This window comes from Haliotis rufescens, unplaced genomic scaffold (genome assembly GCF_023055435.1).
Source record: "Haliotis rufescens isolate VD_foot unplaced genomic scaffold, xgHalRufe1.0.p SCAF_11, whole genome shotgun sequence".
NCBI classification, from domain to species: domain Eukaryota; kingdom Metazoa; phylum Mollusca; class Gastropoda; order Lepetellida; family Haliotidae; genus Haliotis; species Haliotis rufescens.
In genome coordinates this window covers 36,276,970-36,302,093 of record NW_025963791.1, presented here as the reverse complement: position 1 = coordinate 36,302,093, position 25,124 = coordinate 36,276,970, and the positions used below count along the sequence as shown (strand labels likewise).

The following is a 25,124-nucleotide window of genomic DNA, read 5'->3' as shown; positions in this document are numbered from 1 at the left end:
GTGTCCTGAATCGCATGGCCACTGTCTGTCGACTAACCATATGCCCTTAGGCATTCGTCGCAGATGACGTATCTGTCAGGAAGCGATTCCGCAGATGCAAAGTACGCAATTAGAGGCCTTCATTGGGCGTAGTTACCCTGGGTCCGCCCGTTGTTGGCCTGCCTGACGTACATTATAGCATCAGGTTAGTTACAGCTACAACGGAGCAACCAAAGGTTCTATCAATGTGGACATGGGTTGCTCCCATCTGCATCATCATACCCAGGGCCTGCTCACGTTGTTCGGGTGTGAGCGTGCCATTTCTGTGGAGTTTTTGTTTATCAGTGTCAGTGTGTGACATGCAGTCCGTATTATGTATATACCCTCATTGCACGCGTAGTTTCAGCTGCCCAAGCGGCACTTGTTTTTCATTTTTTCGCATTTAAAAAAAACCCACAACGTTCCTGCCACGGACGTGTATAACTTTCTGCATAGAGCATTGTTGTGTTTGGACGATGTGTTTTGTATTCATTTAGTTAGTTTGAACTAGTGTTTTTTTAAATTGTGCAGTTTCCTTTTTAAAGTTGTAAAGTTATATTTGGACGTCAGTTTATATGGCCTAGGATACGGGTATGATCCTAGCCTGCAAAAGGTAAAGTCTCCGACCTGATCCATCATCTTGTCCTTTCATATTATTCTGAACCACATTAAAGGGAAACAGTGATCCATGAACTTGTGCTCTACGTGTAGGTCGAGGTCTATAGGGTGTGTGCAATAATAAGTGTCAAACGGAGACATATGTGTGTTATTATGGTAATCACCAAATTGATGCATTGATACATGTTGGGGTTTACTCGACTGCTAAATTTTACCAGAACCTTACCTCCCCTTTTGGTTTCACGTAACGGAGAAATAGACATGTGCTTTTTTTTTTTAATATATGACATTGATACATATTGACAATCTTCTAAATCGTAAAACACAGATCGAAAACATAGCAAATATCAACAAAATATCCTCAGTAGACAATACAACTTTATGTTCAACTGTTAAGTGTACAACATAACATAAGGTATGATTTCAACAGGATAACAATCAAATGGTCAATGCCAACACACAAATGTCATCACGTCGCACATGGACATAAAAAACGACTTTCTTAAAACATATTGTATATTGGACAATGTTGATTTTTACACTTGAAGAAATATACGAATATGAACTTTAACATATCGTTAAATTAAGTAAGGGTAAAGTCTTCTGTGACCATCCCCATTATAAAAAAAAAATCAAAATTGAGTACACACACGCACGCACGCACGCAGGCTCGCACACTCGCACGCTCGCACGCACGCATGTACACACACACACACACACACACACACACACACACACACACACACACACACACACACACACGTAAATACATTATAATCTCATGAGGTAATACCACGTTTGCATTGGTCATTGGAACAATGACTTTCATGTGCACAGTCGGATCCCAGCTATATAGATGCCCCATTCGATGCAATCTGACGGTTTTAACTGGAGTTCTTTCCAGCGAAATCGTTGTAGACTTGGTTTGCTGTCCACCGATAACGTTGTATATCTCCAATGTGACAAACACAAGCTCCTCACAGTGATATCTTTGCTTACGACCTAATGTATACACATGTAAATGAAAACACTTTGAGCTTACGACCCTCTGTATACACATATTGTAGTGAAGACACTTTGAGCCTATGACATGGAAACCACCTATCGTTATACATGCATTTCTCTGTTATCCAAAAGACCAAACGACAAATGCTGAAGAGAATCCGATAATATATATTAACCTTCCCTTCCTACGAATATATTTTTTGCATTCGAATTTTGAATTATTTGCATTTCTTATCTGTTTGAGATTTCCATGAAATTTAATCAATAAGCTAATGCGTGTTTCACTGTTCTATAATACGAATGGAGATTGATTAATGTTTTAGAGTTGAAAAAAGAAGAAATTTGAACACAAAGACTATTCTGGATATTTCAATACGAACGCTGAATTTAATGGCAGTTTATATGCATTATTTAAGTTAATCAAGGTATACATTGATTGTGCTTCCAAAATAAGGGCATTAAAACGTTATTATCTAATGCAACAGTCATCTTATCTAAAAAAACAAAATTATCTACAAAATACAACACAAATCCAAATTTGAGCTGAGATCAATGCTTAATTTCAAGGCTGAGGCAATTTAGACTTGCCAAATCATTCTAGACTTGAGTTGGGTGCGGTTTTTAAATTTATTCTCAAGGATCTTGGGTCGGGGGTACAGACTACCACCAGAACACCATTCGAAAATAATGGATGTGAGCAAATTACCACATCGTGGTTGAAGGATATTTATAGCTACAATAGAAATATAACGAGAGTGTTAATTTCATGTAAAATGAAAAAAAAAAGGTTCAGCATAATGTGTAACCTTTGCAGACTTACATGTCTGTGCGTACCGTTGACAATTGGTACCTTAAGCAGGTCACAGGAATATAGTGATTCGATTTCATATACATGGAATGTAAAAATGTAACCAGTGTAAAAACTCAATAGGCACAACGTTACAAGTGGCATGATATAATATTATTTCCTTAATTAAAGTAAGGAATAACTTTTTGATCAACTTCTGTATTATACATTGGACTCAAATGTCCGCCTTATTTCCCATACCCAGGTCGGACAGCTCAATTCTCACACATCTACCATTCACAGGCGACACCCTTGGCGACAATTCTTCCACAACAGTTTGATCGACAGGAATTTGATCCTTCATTAAAGTTAGATCAAACATTTGACCGGCTTTGGTTTTCTTTTCACAGGAGAATCCAGACCTTGTTTTGTATGTCCTATCTTCAGAAGACACCAGTCTCGCGTCAGTGTTGTTATCAAGGTCCTTCTTCAATGGCGAGCAGGGTAGGAGTTCATAGAGAGCAATTCTAAATTGAGCATTTGTGGCTATGTAAATCACAGGGTTCCATAACCCTGAGCACTTAGCAACAAGGGCTGGAACTGTGGCCATTAACGGAGAAATAATCTTAGCTGCACCAAACGCCGACATGAACGATACGATTGTATATGGCAGCCATGACAACAGATACATACCTAAAACAGAAGAAAGTAAATGGCAATTGATGGATAAACTTTATAGTTTCTTTCACCACATTTAACTTCATAATCGCAACACAAGGGTGCCCCAAATGATACGATTGGTAGAAATGAAGCAGTCACCAAACTAGAAATGATAATAATCAAACAGTCGTCCAAGACCACATCTTGATGAACGTTTTGAACATTATAAATGGAAACAATATGCGAGGGAGGGAGTGAGATTTTACGCTGCTTTTAGCAATATTCCAGCAATATCATGGCGGAGGACACCAGAAATGTGTTTCACACATTGTACCCATGTGCGGAATCGAACCCGGGGCTCAGGCGTGTTCATTTATGGTGTCCTTCGCCGCCATATTGCTGGAAGAAAGCTAAAAGCGACGTAAACCCATACTCACTCTCTCATTCGATATACAGTTGGTAATACTTGACACGAGGCAGGTGGTCCTGTGCACAGCGCACAGATCACAAATCAGGTGAAGTTATGCAACGTCGGTCTGAGAGTAGTTGGATGGGTGACCCCGTTAAGCAGCTTGACAGCTTGAGGGTTTCTAGGGCTTCGGTCCTGCCCCACACTGAAGCACATGTACCACATGTGGTGTCCTTAGGCAAGTGGCTTTGTTCGAAATGTGCATCTGTTCACCCAGCAGTGACTGGGTACCCGGTTGGATGAGATGGTAATGTGGCTATTAACCTAGCGCCTCACAGGCAGCTTGGGTTGTATAGTCCCCAAGGAGCTGAGAATCAAAATCGAGTGCTCATTGATCCATTGACCGGGGTAATAATATGTAAGCGCCATGAGCACACGAGCTGGTATGGAGTTTGGCGCCATACAAATGGACTCATTATTATTATTAATACTTCATTTTATATACTTACAAACCATGAGTAAACATGTTCTGAACAATTTTCTTTCCAGTTTGAGATTCTTTCTTGCCACTCGACTCTTTGAGTTCCACACATTACATTTTGCAATATTGCGGATCTAAAATGAAAATGTGAAATTGAATTATTGTTAATTTACTGAACAAGCAAATACACTGTATGTGTAAATACCACATACACATTTCTGTTATTTGAATAATAGGATTTGATAGTATATTACCTTTACAATCTTCAATTAAAATTAAACCTCAATAGTTCTTTGGGGATTGTGTTTGTGTGTATGAACGTTGTTGTTTTAAAGTAACGCATAGCCAGCATAGACACGTTTAATTTATAGTCCCATGATCTGATCAAATGAGCAGATTTTCTTTAGACCTCTATTCAGCCTGTGTGTACAATCTCTGGATGAATTCCATTATAGGAAACCAATTCGACGGTACTGAACGCAGCAGCCTTTGGGACGCTTGGGAGACATTGTAATCTTCGCAATATGCATGTGTAGTTTCATCTGACATATTACCGATAACAAGCTGTACAGAACTGACAACGTTTTTGAACATCGGACATAAAGGGATTTAGCGCTCATGCATGTTCATGTTAACGTAAGAATAATGTAACAATGTCATACCATCCAGCGTTAAATACTCGCCTTTCTTGGACTATGAAGCTGAGATAAGGATGATATTGCCTGGGAAATATTACTTTTTTCACTTGATTGAACGGTCTATCTCGCTGTTACAATTGTATCAAAGAACGTATGCGTTAGTAAGTGAATTTTAGTTTTCGCCTGAGTCAACGCTGTACTATCAATTTCAAGGCGGTTTGATAGTAATCAATTCATTGCAACCCTTTAACCAATAGATCGGTTTGTTATACAACTAAGTATGAATAGAACAATCATTCAATATAAGTAAACTGTCGGGCAAAAGAAAGTATGCACCATCGTTATGCTGGTTAGAAATGAAACTTCAGGAAGTTGTAATTCGATGGTGATGTATTTGATACAGGTATCATATTTCAGTTTTGACCTTAAATTTGCAGCGTGCCAGCCACTTTTTCAGCCTAATAATGTATGGTAATTGTAATTGTTTGGTTCGATCAATTTTCCATGTAGATACTTTCTTTTGTCCTGCAGTGTATCGGTTTTTCGATCCCGGTTAAACATCCAACCATGACCCCAAATCTGTCCGAATAATTTTGACTTACCCTATAAATCCCTTTAATCCATCATAACCGTTTCACACATCAGTGTATGTTATGTTAACTTATTATTACACTTTGTGTTTATCCAGACCCTTCACTCCAAGTAATACTCAAACTAACACCTCTTTTGTTCTGAACTCATCTTGATGTGTCAGTTGTGATCTCTTGATTGTATGTCAACATGTAAGCTGAATCTATCACTTCTGTAATAAACCTATCCACGATTTATTGAAATCTCTTATACCCAATGTTCCATTCCCGCCTCGTGTTACTTTGCTCATCATCCGTTCGTCATTATTTTAGAGATAGTTTTAAGAACCTTGGTAAGCACATTCACAACATAGTGTAGAAGTGCCTTATGATTCTCCCAATTATTTCGTAATTATATAAATCTTATAAATTTAGACTTGATTTGAATTGAATCTTAACAATTTGTACCTCAGTTCTTTTATGTACTTCTCAGCGAACTTTGTACACTATCAGTCTAAAACCGTATCTTTGTTCTTTAAATTTTTAAAAATTATTTCATAGTTTCTTCTTTCAATTCAGTGGCACACCTGTAGACCATGCAACAAACAAAGCTATAAAACGATTCATAGTAGAGGTATTAGAAATTCACCATGTTTTGAGGGATCAGCACGCTCACAGCTTTTGTACCTCATCTGTACCGTGTACCTTAATTTGGTAACTACCCGTAAAGGGTAGGGCTGCCACAATACCTGCCTACAATCCAATTCATGATATCAAAATGAGTGAGTTTGTGCAGTGCTCAAAGATACAAAATATCCTATGCCTTCACATAATGGAAGATGATTTTAACCTTTGTTTATCATTACAGTTTTACTAGAGCAGATAATTGTACAAAGTTTTATGGATATTTATCTCTTTTACAAGCAGGTGGACAAACTGATAATCTACAATGTCACATTTGATTCCACATATCATTGTCTTTTATATTGGACAATTGGCGGGACATGTAGATGACATCGTCTTTTTGTTAATACTTGCATTACTCCTCCGAGAGATGCCAGTTTGCCTTTTTCATGTCGTTGGGGCATCATCATTAAGGCATATATTTAATCATATCTCTGCGCCTTTGCTGTGTTGTAGGGGCTCGGGTATCAGTATTGGGAACCCAACACGCGTCTATACTTGAAGTTCTACTGATGACATTGAGTGCAATGTACCACACACACAAGTGTGGATTGATTTCACCTACGCGGTTTTGTCTCGTGTTCATAATGGACATAATATGTAATAAGAAAGACTTCTGTTTGACTTCAACATAACCTATGAATGCAGACAAAACATGACAGTATCTCTAACTGTTTGTTCGACAACAGGGACGTTTATGATTTCATCATTGACATAAACTGAGTAAATATGATTGGAACCTGCCTTTAAGGGCAGCTACACTCCAACTCCCACTCGTTTACAACTTGGGCAATACAATTAAAGTCCTTATTTCTGTGTATGCGTTGAGTCGTCCAACTGACTATTACGCGCTAACATAAAAATTTCATAATTATATATACAATATATAAATAGGAAATAGTAAAAGTGATAATGAATTGGCTGTTATCTGCTAAATAATAAATATAGTTATTACGATTTTCTGGTCTTACAGATTGATTATTGGAAACAGCAGTCACTTGTCATGACACTATTACTTAGAAGTTGTTTGATCAAGGTTACAACATTCAAGGCCTCAGTAAAGCTTTCAAAATGTTTGATGGTAGACATGTGGGGGACATATCCAAATTTGACAAAACTGACAATGCAATTCCCTATTTTGACTTGTACCATATGTTCCTTGTGTTTTCAGGTTACTTGCCTTTGCATGTGTTTGTGACGGTGCTACAAGTAGGGCAGGATATGCTCACCCTTTTGCGAACACCTGGTATCATTACTATTTGATAATGATTCATAAACACATAAACACATGCTCATGATGTAGTCGGAGTAGTACAATCTTTGTGCAGATTCCTATTTGATATGGAAAGGGTTTTGCAGCTTTATTTACAAGGGTAGCTTGATTCCGCTCTAAAGCGTGCCATGGAAAGAGAAGAAAGCCAACCAGAAGATGCCTTCCATTTTTAACTTTTGTACAGCTCAAAAAGAAAAAGTCAAACAAGACATTTTCGAAAGAAGTTTGCTTGGTATACTCAGAATTTGAAATTATGAAATGTTTGGAAAAACGATTGGAAAACTTTTCGGCCCTAGCAAACATCAGTACGTTATAAATGGGGTTGAGCTCTAAATATTTCACATGATGAATATGAACACGGTCAAGTTGTGTTTGCTATTGAGTGCACATCCCCAACTCACCGTCATGTAAACATGATAGTAGGAGAAGGCCATGAGACACAAGGGGAAGATAAAGCAGAAGGAGAAGATGACGATGATGTAGCTGAAGTTGACGGGGTCTTCGCTCTGCCATACAATACTACAAGAAATCCCGACCCCTTCCAAGCTATAATGATTCCATCCTACCAGAGGAAGAGCTGCCCAGAAGAAGCCCATCCCCCAGCACACGAAGATAGCGGTAGCTGCGACACGATGGGTAATCTTATAGGACATAAGTGGCTTCGACATCACAATGTATCTGTCAACTGATATGGCGGCCAGAAGGTACATGGAGGTAAGGCCTAGGAAGTACACCATGAATCCTTCAAGAACACAGAACACATCACCAAACACCCACCCATGGCTAAAACTGGCTGCACATGCCATACTTGAACAAAGTGCCATCAGAATGTCACAGATGCTTAGCGACATGATGAATAGATTTGTCGGCGAGCGTAGTGTCTTATTTCTGAGGAACACCAGTAATCCGCATCCGTTGGCGAAAAAAGCGAAAATTGAAACAGTGGTGAAGATTGAACCAATGACTTTGTATCCAAGTGCGGGTAGGTGAGTGGAAGTTGCAGGATCGACTGTAGTCACTGTAGGCACTGTAACAGTGTTGATGTTAAAGACTGAATACGATGCCATACTCAACAAGTTTGATCAGTTCTCTTCATTGAAGAATATTAATCTTAACGAACAAAATATGGTGTCTTCCTTCATCATGTCCTCTGAGGTCATGTCCATTGTGTTTGTCCAGAATACCAAGAGGGGTGTCACCTTAAACTCTTATCTGTGTGCTCCATGACATCGCGAATCCTGCAAAAACAAAAAAATAATGTTTTATGAGAGTTGTGCCGTTCGTTTAAATTAGCGTTTGATGGACTAGGCTGTATTACTGTCATTACTTATATTTAATTCATTAACATTAATTTGGCTCACATGCAGTAGCGCATCAATTAGTGCTCCGATGCCAGTCAAGTCCTCTTTCATGTGGTCATAATACACAAATGTTTGATGGTGGCTAAAATGTTACCAAAACAAATCGATATTTGATGGTGATTGCTGTATGCGGGTATCACAGACGTGGTTTGGGCCTCACTTTTGCAGTGTTTCGGCGACTGTTTACAGCCCAATAACGTTTTGATAACGTTTGTTTTTGGTCCAATCCAATTTTCAAATAAATACTTCTTTGGCCTAGCAGTTTAGTTCACATATATGACGACATGTATCACATTTGCATGTGTGTCCTATTTTCCTTTGAAGAATGGCACCATTGTCCTACAATAAACTCTACTGTTACTAATCTTCATCAGACCCAAAACGATATCTGAATGTGTTTTTACATCAATTAATCAAATCTAAATTATATTTGTGTTTCTGTCGTGACACTTCTTGCTAGAACTGGAATAAAAAGTGGGAATGTTGTATTAAATATAATGTATTTCAGGTAAATCACGGCGTGTCAGCCAGATGTGGTTGGAAAGATTGAAGTGATGCAGGCCACTTTGGTGAAACCCACGAGTACGGGAATTGTGCTACGAAACCTAAAGCCTACATTGTAAAACGACTATAGGTGTTTGGTTTGCCTAAAGGTGCGGCTCTGCACAGCGATTTGCAATGCCCGAATGATCCACGTGTGCGGCTGTTATATAAAAGCTGTTCTCAAAATAATGACGGTGCTTGGTTTATCGGTTGACAGACGTGAGTGTTCACCGTACAAAGATTTATTAAGATGGTTAGTTTTGCATGATTAATCAGTGCAACTGATTCTTGTCAAGTCTTGTCCAGAGTAGTGTGAATACAACTACAACAGTATATCTGGCAACTACGGGCAGAAGCCATGTAGATAATAATCAATGGGAATTAAAATTAAAATCATATATGCATACATGTATATCATGTTACTTTTTTATGCTATAAAAGGAGCAATTAGTAATGTGTTGTATATTATTAGTAATGTGTTGTATATTAATTAGTAATGTGTAGTCAAAAACGAAAGATGACAGTGCCTTTTGCAGTTAAACGTAAGTTGAATGTATTTTTCTTCTTTTGAGGAGGGATGTAATACTTCATGATTGACCTGAGGTATAACGCTGTAAATAACCAATCAATACCAACGTTTAACGGTTTCTAATTCGACTTCCCTTGATCATTGCTATTTTTCTACGTCGTGGTTGCGCTCAGCTTAGTTGTCACATTGGGTCAGCTGTAACTTTGGTATTTATTGGAGGATAGAAATATTATTTGATATTACGGGGGTGACACAGTTTTCGTCACTAGGAAATTGAAATTGAAGTTAAATGTACCATAAAGCCAATTTCCCAAATGACAAACAAATCGTTCATGATTGGATGCTTTGGGCGTTACTTTGTAGAGGTGAAAACAGGGTTTTCGCATTATAGGTAAGGTGAAATGGGGTTTAACGTCGCATATAGGATTATTGCACTATATAGCGACGTGCATGCACGTGTGTGTGCGTGTGCGCGTGCGTGCGTGCGTGCGTACCCGTACGGACTAATGCCGAGTTAAAAGTGCTAGCCCACTGAGATACCATGCTGCAGTTTAACATGAATATTCCGTTCAAACACGTTATATTACTCCGCGCCGACCAGTTTTAGCCCCTTAATGCCGAGCGCAAGACAGGATAACAACAAATTTTCGCTCTCCGGGCAAACGCTCTATCCACTAATTCTATCTGAGTTGGTCCTCGCCTTGTACCTGTATTGGGGAACTATTCCGAGCCTTCGGCGTGACGATCGAACGTATTAGCTATTGGGCTATACCACGGCTCCTGTAAATAATTCGATTTTGTCCAACAAACAGTGATTTAGGCATGAGCAATGATCCCCACCATCGGATTGCGATAACACGAACTAAGCCATGTCACACAGCCTGGTAATCCAATTGACCCTCACGACATGAGGGGTACTGGGGACATATTTTCCCCGGAATCGCCACGAGGGTTACGATTATCCGGACAACCATTCCATACTACCGAAGACTGTATACATTATTATTATGTACATGATTAAGTATGGAATGATGACTGGGTGTTGATAAAATCTTCAAATGATTCTCATGAACTTAGAGATTGATTTCACACCCTCCACTGCTGACGCAATTACCGTGAATCAGCTCCTCGAAACGGTTTTTTAATATACAAATACTTCTTCACTACCGCTAATGTAACATTAAACTGAGGATGATATAGAGATTATAACATTCATGATTGTATCATACAGATGTTCCGCTACATGTGAAATACATTCACATACATACATTCTAGATGTCCCCAAATAACAAAAATTCGTTAATGTATAACTTCAAAAATGTATAATAGTGTTATACTCACACGTGAATCTATTTCTGAGTTTCAAATCATATTGAATTTCCGAACACATGCTTCCTTTTCCTGTCGCCGGTAGTGATGATTATCATGTTTGACTGCATGGGAAATGAGACTATAGTTTGAATATATCTCCGACATCGGCGATTCCTGCATTTTAACGAGTATCGCGATCTTTCTTGAAATTAAAGCAAATAGACTTACATGAACGTATTCTATTTACATACACGTCTACCCTATCCAGCAGCAGGTTTTCAATGCACAGAAGTCAGCATGGTCTGCATGCACGCCCAATTTTGCTTGAACAATAAAGATAATTTCCGGGATATTTCTAAACATCTTTCCTGTTTACAGCAGTTCTAATTAACTTAATGGAATGTAGGAATTGGAATCTGTCTTTGTGGTCCAATCAACTTTGATCACAATAATAGAAGACTAATTGCCAAATGAATGACCATGAATGGTTTGTGTATTCAGAGATAACAATGTACAGCACGGTTACATCTACGGGTAACCAACATGTAGCTCGACCTTGAAGGCACAGAATGTTATCTCCTCTCTACTATGGCGAAATCAAACGCCAACCGCTTTGATGTTAGTGAATATATTGAGCGAAGCGAGATGGGTTGGGTCCAATGTTTTGAGTGGGTTGTCGATAGGATTTTAGGGAACACGGATAATATCCATTAAACAAAGTATGGTGCTTTCTGTGATCGAACATTGCTTCAATATTACCAACATACTTTACAACCACACATCACAGGCATTGAAAGGGTGGAGCACAGCTACTTCATAATATAGCATAAACTTGCCATCCCAAACATCTGGGATTCGAACAGGCATAACCATTGTCTTTTTGTTTCAGTTTGAGTGAGTAAGTTAAAATTTAACGACACACACATAGCCAATATTTCAGCCGTATCGTGACGAGAACATTAAAAATACATAAATTGTTGACTAAAGGACAGTAAAACATAAGTAAGAATAAGATTTATGGATGAACAACTTCTTTATTACAATTAGAAGCGACATGTCGGTGTAAAAATATATATCACTTGCAACAGGCGCAAAGCCTATTTGAATACATGTCAGATACAAAAATACGTATACAATACATATATTACAACACGCAGTGGATTACAAATGATTCAACATCAGATATATATAAAAGTAGAACAATGTCCAACATACTTTAAAGACTTTTAAAGCGTTTTGTTATCTTAAATTAGATTCGAATAGTCCAATATTTGTTTGACATATATTTTACAACCATTTATATAAAAGAAACACTTTAATCTTATATTCGTATATTTGTTACATTGAAATAGATAATGAAACATTACATATCGGCACTCCTTTTATCTGGATCTAAGGATAAAATCCAATCTGTTATTTTCACCCGACATTCAAGTGTACTCTTTATCACTGTGCACAACAAGTAATTAGTGGATAGAAGAAATACGACACCCAATAAAAGATTAAAGAGAGCAAAAGACAAACTGATGAATGTACTGTATTTTATAACTCCAGCTGTACGAAAGCGCGACTGAATAAAATAACACATTTATATTTGTGGAAGTTAACGACATGCCGAAAAATCCGCCTTGCACAGTTACTCCGTCGAGTCTGAAATGTTGGAAAATCATCACCACACCATACCGGGCCAGCCAACAAATGGAACTGTTCCCTGGACTGTGTGCATGGCCAGTATTAGGTGTGGCGGACGCGAGAAGTCCTGTGAGTTGCCTGTAGACATAGGAATTGACATTCATCGGGCCAGTACATTCGTCGCCAGGCTTTAGGGTCATGACGATGCAGTGCTATGAATTATACATAATATATTTCCCTTTGATTATTTGTGGTGAACAAGTCTACTCGCTGGGTACCGAGCTGCTCTTAAAGGAAATTTACAGTAAACTATAAATGTGGGATTAACTCATTTATAAAGTCTATTAAAACAAGTGGCTTGAAGGAAAACATTCTGAAGGCAATATTTGTGACAAAAACGATAAAACCTACTCGTATTCCGGAAACTACCGAGAGTTAATGAGCAAAGTTGTCACCACGCGACTGACGGCATACTGGTAAGTTGACTTGCAGACGATCACTGTTACTGTATAGTGTTACGTAGCTTACTAGCGTGTCACCTGACAATGCCATCGATGACAACGTTCAATTTTCGCCCAATGACTGCACACATATTTTTCCACATCGATATGAGCCAGTGGTTAGTCTGAATAGTCTTGACAGTAATTGCTATATCTTCCAGAACCAATGTTATTCTTTTCCAGACCTGCAAGAAAACTTCAAATAGATAAATCAGATATATATCAACGCCAATTGTCAGCTGAAACAGATTAAATGATGCTTATTCTTTGATGCACAAAATACTGAATACTTCTCAAAGTTATCTGCACGACATATCGGCATTTATCACGATAATAAAACACCACATTTCAGCTTCAGAGACTAAATGGCGACCCGACAATGTCTTGTTGCGACATCCCAAATATAAGACGACAGCTTGTACGTAATCTCGCTTTGACCAGACAAATCAGTTATTACTGTAAGTAACTCCCTCGACTTAGGTGAACGATGACACGCAATCAAGAAACTCACCGAAGCTGACCAACCGATCCATTAACTCGCCTCTTTTGGCAATAGTTTATAGGTTACTGGAGAACTATTCCAACACGGAATCGCTGCTGGTCAAATTACGTTTTCCACTTGGAAGAAACTTATCAAGTCCTGTAAAATAATCACAAATATAATCTCAAACATCAGTTGTTCCACGTTTCTGCTCTTCGGAACAAGTGAGGTTTGGAGGTTGTTTTCTGACCTCGCACTTTTGTGATTTCCAATGTGTATTCTGTCAGTTCATTGATAATAGGCTCCCGCGTAGCGTCATCCCAAACGTTCATTCAAAGCAAATGATTATCAGTTACATTTAAAGTGATCAGAAAATGCAATTAACGGTTATCTATAAATAAAATATCTTTGCTGAGGATTTTCACCTGCATTTTACTATAAAATACCAAAAGGCTTGTCAACAGGTTTGGTTGCATTTGTGCAAAAATGTAGCAAAGGTTGTCCCGTAAAGGTCAAAGAATACAATCAGCCAAATAAATGCCTAGAAAATTTCTATGTGAAAAGTGTACACATATGTGCAGAGACATTGGCACCGATTTGGAGTATTCCTGGGGTAATAATTATACAAAGCAGCATCAAACGGAACGTTCTCACCCATCCACTTTCAAAGACAATAAGCCCAGCTGTTGGACGTTGATTTCCAGGGAATTGAGACACGGTGGGATAATTGTTTGCAAGATTTGATTCACCAGATGCGTGTATCGTCGTTTCAAAGACTTTATTTCACCCTAATAGTGCATATAGTGTAAATTGATCCGAGAGAATCAGTGGAGGAGTTGAAGGACTGAAACGTGATTCGGAGGATTATAAAATGTAGAAGAATATTAGGTAAGATGTATTAACCTCTTTATTTAATGAGGAAATGCGAAGACATTGTCGCGCTCTATATTACCGTCACAAGCTCTCTATCTCACTTAATCCCGGTCCAATGTCACGTTATAAATGTAGTACTATGGCAGTGGATTCAAGAACAATCTCTCATTGTACCAACACCGGTCGTGTTTGAAACTGAATCCCAAGGACACAGCTGCATTTACTTCTGCCCCAAGACATACACTGCAGTGATACGTTGATAGTGAGTTTGCTTTAACGCAGCATTTGAGATTAAGTATTTCAGCTTTATCACGGCGTGCCGGTGTCCCGGTATAAACTCTCCCCCGTACAAATTCTCCCCCCCCCCCCCCCCCCGGAGATTTTATACCGGTACAGATTCTCCCCCGGAGAATCTGTTCTGAAATAAAATCTCCCCCGGGCGGATATATGTCGCGCCCCCCTCAGTATAAAGTCTCCCCTCTGATTATTCGGTTTGTTGCAATGTCTTTAAGTACTATATTCTTTAAATAGTTATCTTTAATGTAAGGAGGGTTACTTTAAAATATAGATTATGAAATATGGTCATAATGAATTGATATTTCAGCATATTTTATTTGGTAACTGTACCTTCCATCCTAAAATAATTATAAGACATAATCATACCAAACAAATTTGAATGAAATGACTTAATGTGACAAATACATGTACGGTTACTGTCGTAACTGAAATTCAGAAATCTTATTAATCCTCGCAAACATTCGGTTTTAACACTAACTACGTAAAAACTGTCAACATATCCACGCGCGCCTCCAGCTCACGCTGTCCGTTATACTCTGATTTAAGATCTAAAATATATTCCTTAATACAGGCTACGATTTGAAAATGGTATTAGTGTAGGTGAGGTGAGGTGAAATTGGGTTTAACGTCGCCTCCAAGGTTATTGCACTTATATAGCGACGTGCATGCACGTGTATGTGTGTGTGTGGCTGCTTGTACTAGTCCGGACTGATGCCGATTTATAGTGCTAGCTCACTGAGATACCATGCCACAGTTTACTGTATACTGACTCCGAGCAGACCAGTCCTTGCTTTAAACATACAATATCATAACTATCTAATTCAGCACTGATTAAATCTACTTTGTCTTTAAGACAGCGTACGTTTAGATGTATAAACTTTAAATCTGGACTATGCAAAGGTCCTGGATTCGGATGGATATCACCGCAGCAAAAGAGAAAAAGTAAAACTAAGAATGATAATCGGAAATTATATAAGCAAAGTAACCCAAAATATAGAGAAATGTGTATCATCTTCCCGAAATGATTAGCATGTAGAAAAGATTAAAAAACGCCCACCGCCAGCTTGTATTGAACAACATCAACCGGCATCGTCAAAGCAAAGTGCACATGTAATTGTTATAATCGGGCTGGCGGTGAATCTTAATGAAAAACACCTTGTTAAAAAGACCCAACGAAACTGATTTGCATAACTGATGACCACAACATATTGCAAAATATCAAAACAGTAAAGATGATACAGTTTAACCTCATACTCAATCGCCAGCTGTCAATATACAAAACAGAATAATACATCAAGATGACAGTTTTCATGTAAAGATTAAGTATTTCTAAGCAAATTAAAGATACATATATCTAGATATTGTGCATATCTTTAAGTTGCTTAGAAATACTTAATCTTTACATGGAAACTGCCATCTTGATGTATTATAATGTATTGTATATTGACAGCTTGTGATTAATTGTTACCAGGTTGCTCCATCTGGGGTAGCAGACGACACACTTTCCAACAATGGGGAAAAGGGTAAACATATGAGTAGGCTGGTTATCATCGAGCAGAAGACTCACCAGTCTAAGATGTATTTAAAAAACACACACTTTATTCTCAACCTTATCTAATGTTAATTCAACAATTTATCATATACTTAGCAGTGGGATATTCTCTCATAATTCTATTGAATGGTTCTGTACATTCTATCAATGTTTATTTGTACAAAGCTGTTTTATGTATGTACAGAAGTGAGACATTAATAAGTTATTGTCTGTCTGTCTACAATGTATACCGTACAATTTAACCGATTACACAAGCATGGCAAGTATTTATAAAACGACCGAAATGGGGGGAGGGGGGGAGAGAATATTCTGGGGGGGAGATTTTATTTCGTAGGTGGGGGGCGAGTTTATTTCGAGAGGGGCGGAACTGTACCGGTATAAATTCGCCGGGGGAGATTTTATTCTGGGGGCGAATATATTTCGTGACACCGGCTTGATGTTGTGGTGCCCACTTTAGACGAAATCAACGAATACAGATCATTCTCAATAATAATGGTGTGTCACCAAAGATGTTGGGATGTTCACAGTCTGCATACGAAAGAGTATGCTGATTTGTTAAGTCTAATAAATAATCCTTTTTTTCTGAAAATGTATGAGTTGGGACTATTTTTAAACCATTTTTTATTATTATTTATTAATCTAGGAGGTGAGGTGAAATTCGGTTTAACGTCGCGTCCAAGATTATTGCACTTATATAGCGACGTGCATGTACGTGTGTGTGTGTGTGTGTGTGTGGCTGCTGGTACTAGTCCGGACAGATGCCGATTTATAGTGCTAGCTCACTGAGATACCATGCCGCAGTTTAACATGAATATCCCTCTCAGACACAGTATACTGACTCCGAGCCGACCAGTCCTTGTTTTAGCCCCTTAATGCCGAGCGCCAGACAGGGTAACAACAAGTACCATCTTTTAACGTCTTTTGGTATGACGCGGCCGGGGATCGAACCCCGGACCTTCCGCTCTCCGGGCGGACGCTCTACCATTAGACCACGGAGGCGGTCTATTAATCTAGGAAGGGAAATAGAAGGGAGAATTCAGGACCTCGTATCCACATCAACCCAGATGTCATACAGCTTTTTCTTTGATGTTTGCAAACGATGTAATACATGTTTCTGATACGGTGTTTGGTTTGCAGAAAAGAATAGACATGTCTTGAACAATGGTGGAATTCTTATCAGAAATGAACGGAAGAAGTATAGTTTTTATCCAATAACTAATTAGGTGTTTGTCTTGCGACGAATGTGTCTTGGTCAACAACACTGCAATGGTGCAGCATCCCAGGCTAAAAAGAAATGTTTTCTATCTTGAAAGCACTTGTGACATATAAAGCTATTCCGAATAAACAATCGGCGATTTTGAAAAAAAGTGTAGTCGGAATAGGATTGGTGCAAATGCAGGGATGTGACGTCACGTTGTAGCAGGATAATATCTGCCCACATGTTGCACATGTTGTAACATACATTTTGAGGCAGCATAACATTGCTGTACTTGCATGGCCGGATGTTTCTCAAGATCTCTCCCCCATACAACATGTCTAGGGTGCGATTAAACGACGCCAACAACAGGATCAGAACCAGCCATTCTTAACAATTCATAGCCATATTTGATTCAACGTTTAAACGCCAATATTCATAGTGGATATCTGTCATATTGTCCTCTTTCGACCTTGACCTTGTACTGCCATCAGAGCTGTCCAGATGAAACCTGGAGTCATCTGTGAACACTGTACTGTCCCAGTTTTGTCTTTGTCTTCAGAAGCTCAGATGTTGTCTACATCAGGCAAGGCGTGCCTGACGGTGACGTGTTAGCCAAAGTTGGCGTATCAGTTGTGTCACGAACTGGCCTCAACCCAGGAATTGTCCGAGATGTCAATGTGGCAGATTGGTATCAATTCCGTAGATGCACAACCGAATATGACGTGGAAGACCGGCCCATGGCAAGTCATGAGTGTAGCCCTCCAAGAAATGAAAATTAAAATATCTGGCAACTTCCCTTTGCGTCAATCCTGTTTGCAGCATACCCATTGATTTTCAGCCAGCCGTTGAATTATATAAGACACCAAATTACAATGTGTCAAAGTTTGGCACCTAATTCGTGATAGTTATTTCTTTCGCCGAATCATTAGAGTATCATCTTATTGTAAACAAGAACACATTTGAGTAATGCCACGCTATGTAGTGTGTAGAGAATCACAGAATAAGGTCAATGTTGTTTTTTTATAGAATCGGGTTTAAACATCTTTTTCTGCTGAAAACGGAGAAAATTGGCAGAAATGAAATCAGTATTCTTTGGCGAAACCGCATGTTAAAGCTTTTGTATAAAAAACATCTCGGAAACTGTGAATGTGACTGTGTTTAATGTCATACTCGAAATCATGTATTAAGGTGTTCTATGTGACATTATTGTTCCCTTATCTCAACGTACAGCTCAGGGTTTTATTGTTGTTTGTTGTTTAACGCCACGCTCAGCAATATTTCAGGTATAAATAGATGTAAATATAATATAATATATAAATATGTAAATGTATATGTATAATAATATGTAAATATAAACTGCAAAATGTGCTAGTGTGAGGTACTGTAAATATAAACTGCAAAATGTGCTAGTGTGGGGCACTGTAAATATAAACTGCAAACTCTCTTTCATTACCATAAGAAAACTCTCTAAAAGCAGATTCCATTGCACGACTATATCATAAGCATTTGATTATGACAAACTATCACAGTAATTGTCAGTACACTGAACACGATAAAACTCAGTATTATTACACTCGCCATATATCGATAGCTCACTTGAGAAACATCAACAATCACATACACATTGTAATTGTTCAATATATTTGAGCTGAAACTATTGATGTCAGGAACATTTGAAAGAATTATCTTGAACTATAATAATATTCTATCCTGAACCACATTAACACAGATGCATATATAATTAAAACGAACAAGGGCTCGGGTGCAGGGGTAATAAGCCTCGACAAATAAAATAAGGGGAATTTTACATGGAGCGAATATCGTAAAGACGTTTAAGCTGTTATTGGTTGCTATTGCCCAGAGTGATATTGGTATTACCTACATGGTAATAATTGAGGATTAAAAAGCCATCTTCCGTTGAAGATTTACAGGAGAAATCTCTGACAGATACATGACTCAATGGAAAATGGAAGTTAGTAAAATTGAAATCCGTGGCGTAATTTTATTGGCAATTGATACAAACCTCATGCTTGGTAAGAAAAGGGACCCAAACCCCGCCCCTATTTCATTCACAGTTGATGTCCCTCGTGTAATAAAAATAAGATGTGAAATTGATATCTCTAAATCATTACAAATATAAAGATAATATAAATGTGGAACCAAATACCAACCCAACGTTCCTCATTTTCCTTTAAATCTTAATTTGTAGCTGTCACTCAACACCATACAATCAAATTCTTCTTGGACCGACTTGCATTTCGATTTTTATTTCTTTGAACTTGCTTGCATCTTATACTTGGCTACATAAATGACATAAATGTTATTCCCCCTTGCCTGTCATGGCAACATGTCCTATTATCTCTCTAAGAATGACTTTATTCGTCTTTGTCTAATCTTGATGGAGCGGGACATGTAGCGCAAGTCAATTGATCTCCCAAGGTTATTTTCATTACACACGCCCTTTCATGCTTGCCAAGGAAATACATAAAAATATCCATGAGAGAGTCACTACATGTTTGGCAGGATTTTATCTTAATTATTGTTTCATGATTCCTTTGGACATTCAGAGTTTGATTGCCGGATAAGGGTGTCATGTCATGTCATAATAATCCTTGGCTCGCATTCACGAATCGCATCAGCTTGCGAGAAGTATTTATCCGGAAGCACTTGGTTCAATGTTCTGCACTATAATCCGTTTTAAATCCTCTGTGCGTCAGACACATGATTAAACATTTCAGTGGAACACTGATTAGACAGGCTCGCTTATGTGCTAAAAGCGCAAGGGTACTCAAACGGTGACTGATACATCAGTCCTTGATGCCTCTGATGGTGCCTATTTGACAACAACAACAACAACAACTACTACTATTACTACTTCCACCACTGCTGTGCATCATCATCATCATTATCATCAGGCCGCCTCCGTGGTCTTGTGGTAGAGCGTCCACCCGGAGAGCGGAAGGTCCGGGGTTCGATCCCCGGCCGCGTCATACCAAAAGACGTTAAAAGATGGTACTTGATGTTACCCTGTCTGGCGCTCGGAATTAAGGGGCTAAAACAAGGACTGGTCGGCTCGGAGTTAGTATACTGTGTCTGAGTGGGGTATTCATGTTAAACTGCGGCATGGTATCTCAGTGAGCTAGCACTATGAATCGGCATCAGTCTGGAATAGTACAAGCAGCCACGCAAACACGTGCATGCACGTCGCTATATAAGTGCAATAATCTTGGACGCGACGTTAAACCCAATTTCACCTCACCTCACCTCACATTATCGGATCATCATCATCATACTACGGCTACTGCTGCTACTACTACTACGACTACTTCTACTACTACTACGTCTTCTTCTACTGCTGCTGCTACTACTACTACTACTGCTGCTACTACTACTACTGCTGCTGCTTCTACTACTGCTGCTGCTACTACTACTACTACCTTTACTACTGCTGCTGCTGCTCATCATCATCATACTGCTACTACTACTACTACTTGCACTACCACAGCTACTACTGCAGCTTCTACTACAACTACTGTAACAAACATATTTTTACAAGAGCGATAATAAAAACAGGCATAAACACAACGGGCGTCCAAAAGTTCGTCAATTAGCCGCACCCCGGGCCCTTTTAGACCCGCTAATATCTGATAAGAAGCTGATAACAACCAATCAATATCAACTCGATCATGTACATCTCGCCATTATACAGCTGGACTATTGCTTAATGAGTCGTTAAACAATTAACAAACTAACAAACACAAGGTAAATGAATGACTCGTCATAATAGACCATCCCACGTGAAAACGACTTTAAGGTAGAAACTGAATTATATAATTATACCTTACCTTTCTGTCGGTAAAACGTCATCCATGATAACATTAATTTCATATCGTGTGAAAAGGAAAACGAGAACTTGACACTAAGTAACATTCTCAGCAGCTGAACTGTGGTGTATCCTCTGGCGACCGTTTGTGATAATGAATCAGGTGATAATGAAAGAAGGACCCGACGTGGAGAAGCTCTAGATCTGTCACACGCCCAGCTATTGATTTCTAAATATGTTGTACCACACTGCTCCTCTGCCCACTTTCTATTGCTCCGATGGAAATATAAGCGATAAAACCCTTTCAATATTCATAAGAAACCTCTGCCAATAACGATTGGAGTCGATTGTACCATTCCGACTATATTGTGACCATGTGTTTATGAATCACTATCAAACAGTGATGATGCCAGGTGTTTACGAAAAGAAATGTACGCGAGTTGACGTTCAAAGATGGATATTATTTGTCTTACGCTTGTTTATTTTCAAAGGTGGATGTAATTTTGAGGACTGAGTTGTAAATAATAGTGTGCACAAGACCGTTGTAACACTTAAGAAAGTATGGAAACAATCAAATGATCCGACAGAGATATGTCATTTTCTTTGACATCCGACAGGATAACATCCATTTTGCATGACATCAGTAAAATGTCCCCCAGCATAAGGAATGACATTTGTAATACATTAATTCTTTCTGTTGTTTGATGAAGCATTTCTTGATGTTTTAGACCGCCTCCGTGGGCTAGAGGTAGAGCGTCCGCCCGGAGAGCGGAAGGTCCGGGGTTCGATCCCCGGCCGCGTCATACCAAAAGACGTTAAAAGATGGTACTTGTTGTTACCCTGTCTGGCGCTCGGCATTAAGGGGCTAAAACAAGGACTGGTCGGCTCGGAGTTAGTATACTGTGTCTGAGTGGGGTATTCATGTTAAACTGCGGCATGGTATCTCAGTGAACTAGCACTATGAATCGGCATCAGTCTGGAATAGTACAAGCAGCCACGCAAACACGTGCATGCACGTCGCTATATAAGTGCAATAATCTTGGACGCGACGTTAAACCCAATTTCACCTCACCTCACCTCACATTATCGGATCATCATCATCATACTACGGCTACTGCTGCTACTACTACTACGACTACTTCTACTACTACTACTACCTCTTCTTCTACTGCTGCTGCTACTACTACTACTGCTGCTACTACTGCTACTGCTGCTGCTTCTACTACTGCTGCTGCTACTACTACTACTACCTTTACTACTGCTGCTGCTGCTCATCATCATCATACTGCTACTACTACTACTACTACTTGCACTACCACAGCTACTACTGCAGCTTCTACTACAACTACTGTAACAAACATATTTTTACAAGAGCGATAATAAAAACAGGCATAAACACAACAGGCGTCCAAAAGTTCGTCAATTAGCCGCACCCCGGGCCCTTTTAGACCCGCTAATATCTGATAAGAAGCTGATAACAACCAATCATTATCAACACTGACAGTCTCAATTAGCAGTACACCAGCACAAGCAGTAATCTGTGCAGTTTCACACCCGACACAAATTACGTCTAGACCTTGAATCTACACCTAGACTTTACAAATGGGCTCCAGACCATAAAGCGTAGCTCCCCATTTACGTGGTTTGCTTGACCCTCCCCGATCTCACTGATTTCACTCACTCACCCTGACAGAAGTGATGCGATCGAGACAATGCCGTGTATCCCCGCCACTCGCACTCTGCATCGCAGGGAAATATATTTTGAATAAATCCTGATCAATCATTATCCTGTATTAAGTCCGTGATACAGGGTGGCTTTTCGCGATCACCAGGTATCATCACTATTCGATAGTTTTTCATAAACACATGTTTGTTATATTCTTTTAAGCAGTGATTGCTTACGGTTGTAGAACGGGTTAAGTCGCTTGTATTATTTGGTGATACATACCTTCCAATAGGAGCACATTTAAGGACCATCATCCTCTTTTGTTAATAAATCCCCTTGTGGCGCATAACACGAACTTACAAATAATGGGCACGGTCACTGAAATCATTATCACCGTTTACGTTTCCGCTTGATGTTTTTGTTCTATTTGCGGAGCTGTTTGTCAATAGTAACGAGAATAATACGCCAACATAACGAAGTAATCAATACCCCAGAGAAGAGACGAGTGCTCGGTAAAGGGTTGGTGGAATATGGAAGCAGCAGTCTGTCTTGAATGTTTATGTCCAAAATTAATCACGTCATGATTTTACTTTGATTTTTAATGATGTATTTAATGTGAAGAAGCTTTCAGATTAATCAAAACAAAACTTATGCTCGGAATACCATTAAGCGGAACACTCCCAGCTGCACAGGGCCCTCTTGCACATTTAAATGTACGATCGTCATACCTCACATATATTCTAAAAAAGCGAAAAAAACCTATCCATAGACACAAGAAATCTCTGCCAAAAGCAGAGTCGACTGTACGATTCTGACTATATGATGAGCATGTGTTTATGAATGACTTTCACGAGGTCTTCGCGAGATTATCACATCCTGTCCCACCGGTGGCATCCGCAACAAAAACATGTAAAGTCAAGTCAATGGTTCACCTGACGAAACACACGGTAACACTGTACAAGTCAAGGGAACTGCATCATCAGATATCATTTTTTGTCACCGATGCGTCAAATTTGAAATGTCAACCAGAAAACATTTTTAAAGATTTGATTAGGCCCTGGGTGTTGATCAAAGACATTTTTAGCCAGGGTTGTATGAAATCTTTGTGGAAAAAAATAATGCCCGATTGTACCTCAAAAGATGTGAAATGTAGACACCAAAGACAGGACGAATGTTGCCTGACGTTAACGGAATATTGACTATTTTAATGTTGAAGTCATCTCTCTTGTCATACAGTCTTGTGGAGAGTTTTGTCACTGTGAATCTTAACGCATAAATGTAAATATGAAACATTTTCTCTATTAATTAATAGTTCTAGCCCAGGGCGCCGTTGTAGAAAACAACCTAAGCGCCACGACTGTCCTAGGTCTATGATAAAGTTTAGAGCCACGACTGTCCTAGGTCTATGATAAAGTTTAGAAGTTACGCTTTTCTTAGGGCTAAGATCGCTTTGTAAAACGACGCCCAGGTTGGTTAACCAGTGGCAGGGAATTAGCTATTTGAACCGATTCACTTCTGACACATTGCACTTAATCTTGGAAGATATGTAGCTTTATCATATAATGGGTAGGTTTCTCGGCAGGATAAAGCCAACGGATAAAAATGATATCCGTTGGGGTCATATGCAGATAGAGATGCAAATATCAAAGGTCAAGTAGGGACTACTTTCACTGTTTATAAACAAACATGGCGTTGCCCTCGTCATTCGGCGATCGAGTCAGAATTAACCATCGGGAATCTGGATAAACTACAGGGATAATTGCTATCATTATCAAAAGAACAGTCTCATATACTGAAAATCAGTGTCTAACTGTGACGTAGCTAAGGCATTTTATAAGTTTTGGCAACTTTGGAGATATAAATTTCGAAACGATTTTGCGAGGGCACGAGGCCTAGCCAAGCGGGATCAGTAGCCATACCTGTGCTTGTTGACCTCTGCGGCTTGGAACCTTCTCCACAAATTAAAATAGTTGGATTTGGCCGAAATATGTTGAATCGTTACCTTGTTTGGTTTTGTCGCTGTCTGTACATCTGACTACACTTCTTAACGTTATGACAGGACAGACCGACTGTCAACAACGTCTGACCGTGGCCGTGACGTCTCACTCTCATAGACTAGGGTTAGAGTAGCTTCCCTTTGATAAAGGGCAGTTACTCTAGCGGACAGACCGATGGACAGCCGCGAAAGGCAAGTAAAAACAATTGTTGTTTTGCGT

General features: G+C 39.1%; 1 protein-coding gene across 2 annotated transcripts in view; it reads right to left on the bottom strand.

Annotated features, from left to right (window-relative positions):
* Positions 1 to 1,001: 1,001 nt before the first annotated feature.
* LOC124152306 (parapinopsin-like) overlaps positions 1,002 to 25,124 on the bottom strand; it is a 43,984-nt gene continuing 19,861 nt past the window's right edge. The window contains exons 1-4 of one of the 2 annotated variants that reach the window (XM_048392691.1): positions 21,265 to 21,402; positions 7,544 to 8,380; positions 4,007 to 4,112; positions 1,002 to 3,121 (exon numbers count right to left, since the gene is read on the bottom strand). In XM_048392691.1, the coding sequence (XP_048248648.1) occupies positions 2,664 to 3,121; positions 4,007 to 4,112; positions 7,544 to 8,209 (1,230 nt within the window). In that variant the 5' untranslated portion in view covers positions 8,210 to 8,380; positions 21,265 to 21,402 and the 3' untranslated portion in view covers positions 1,002 to 2,663. Of the gene's footprint in view, positions 3,122 to 4,006; positions 4,113 to 7,543; positions 8,381 to 21,264; positions 21,403 to 25,124 lie in introns of those variants that run through there. The other variant, XM_046525205.2, reaches the window with a different exon arrangement.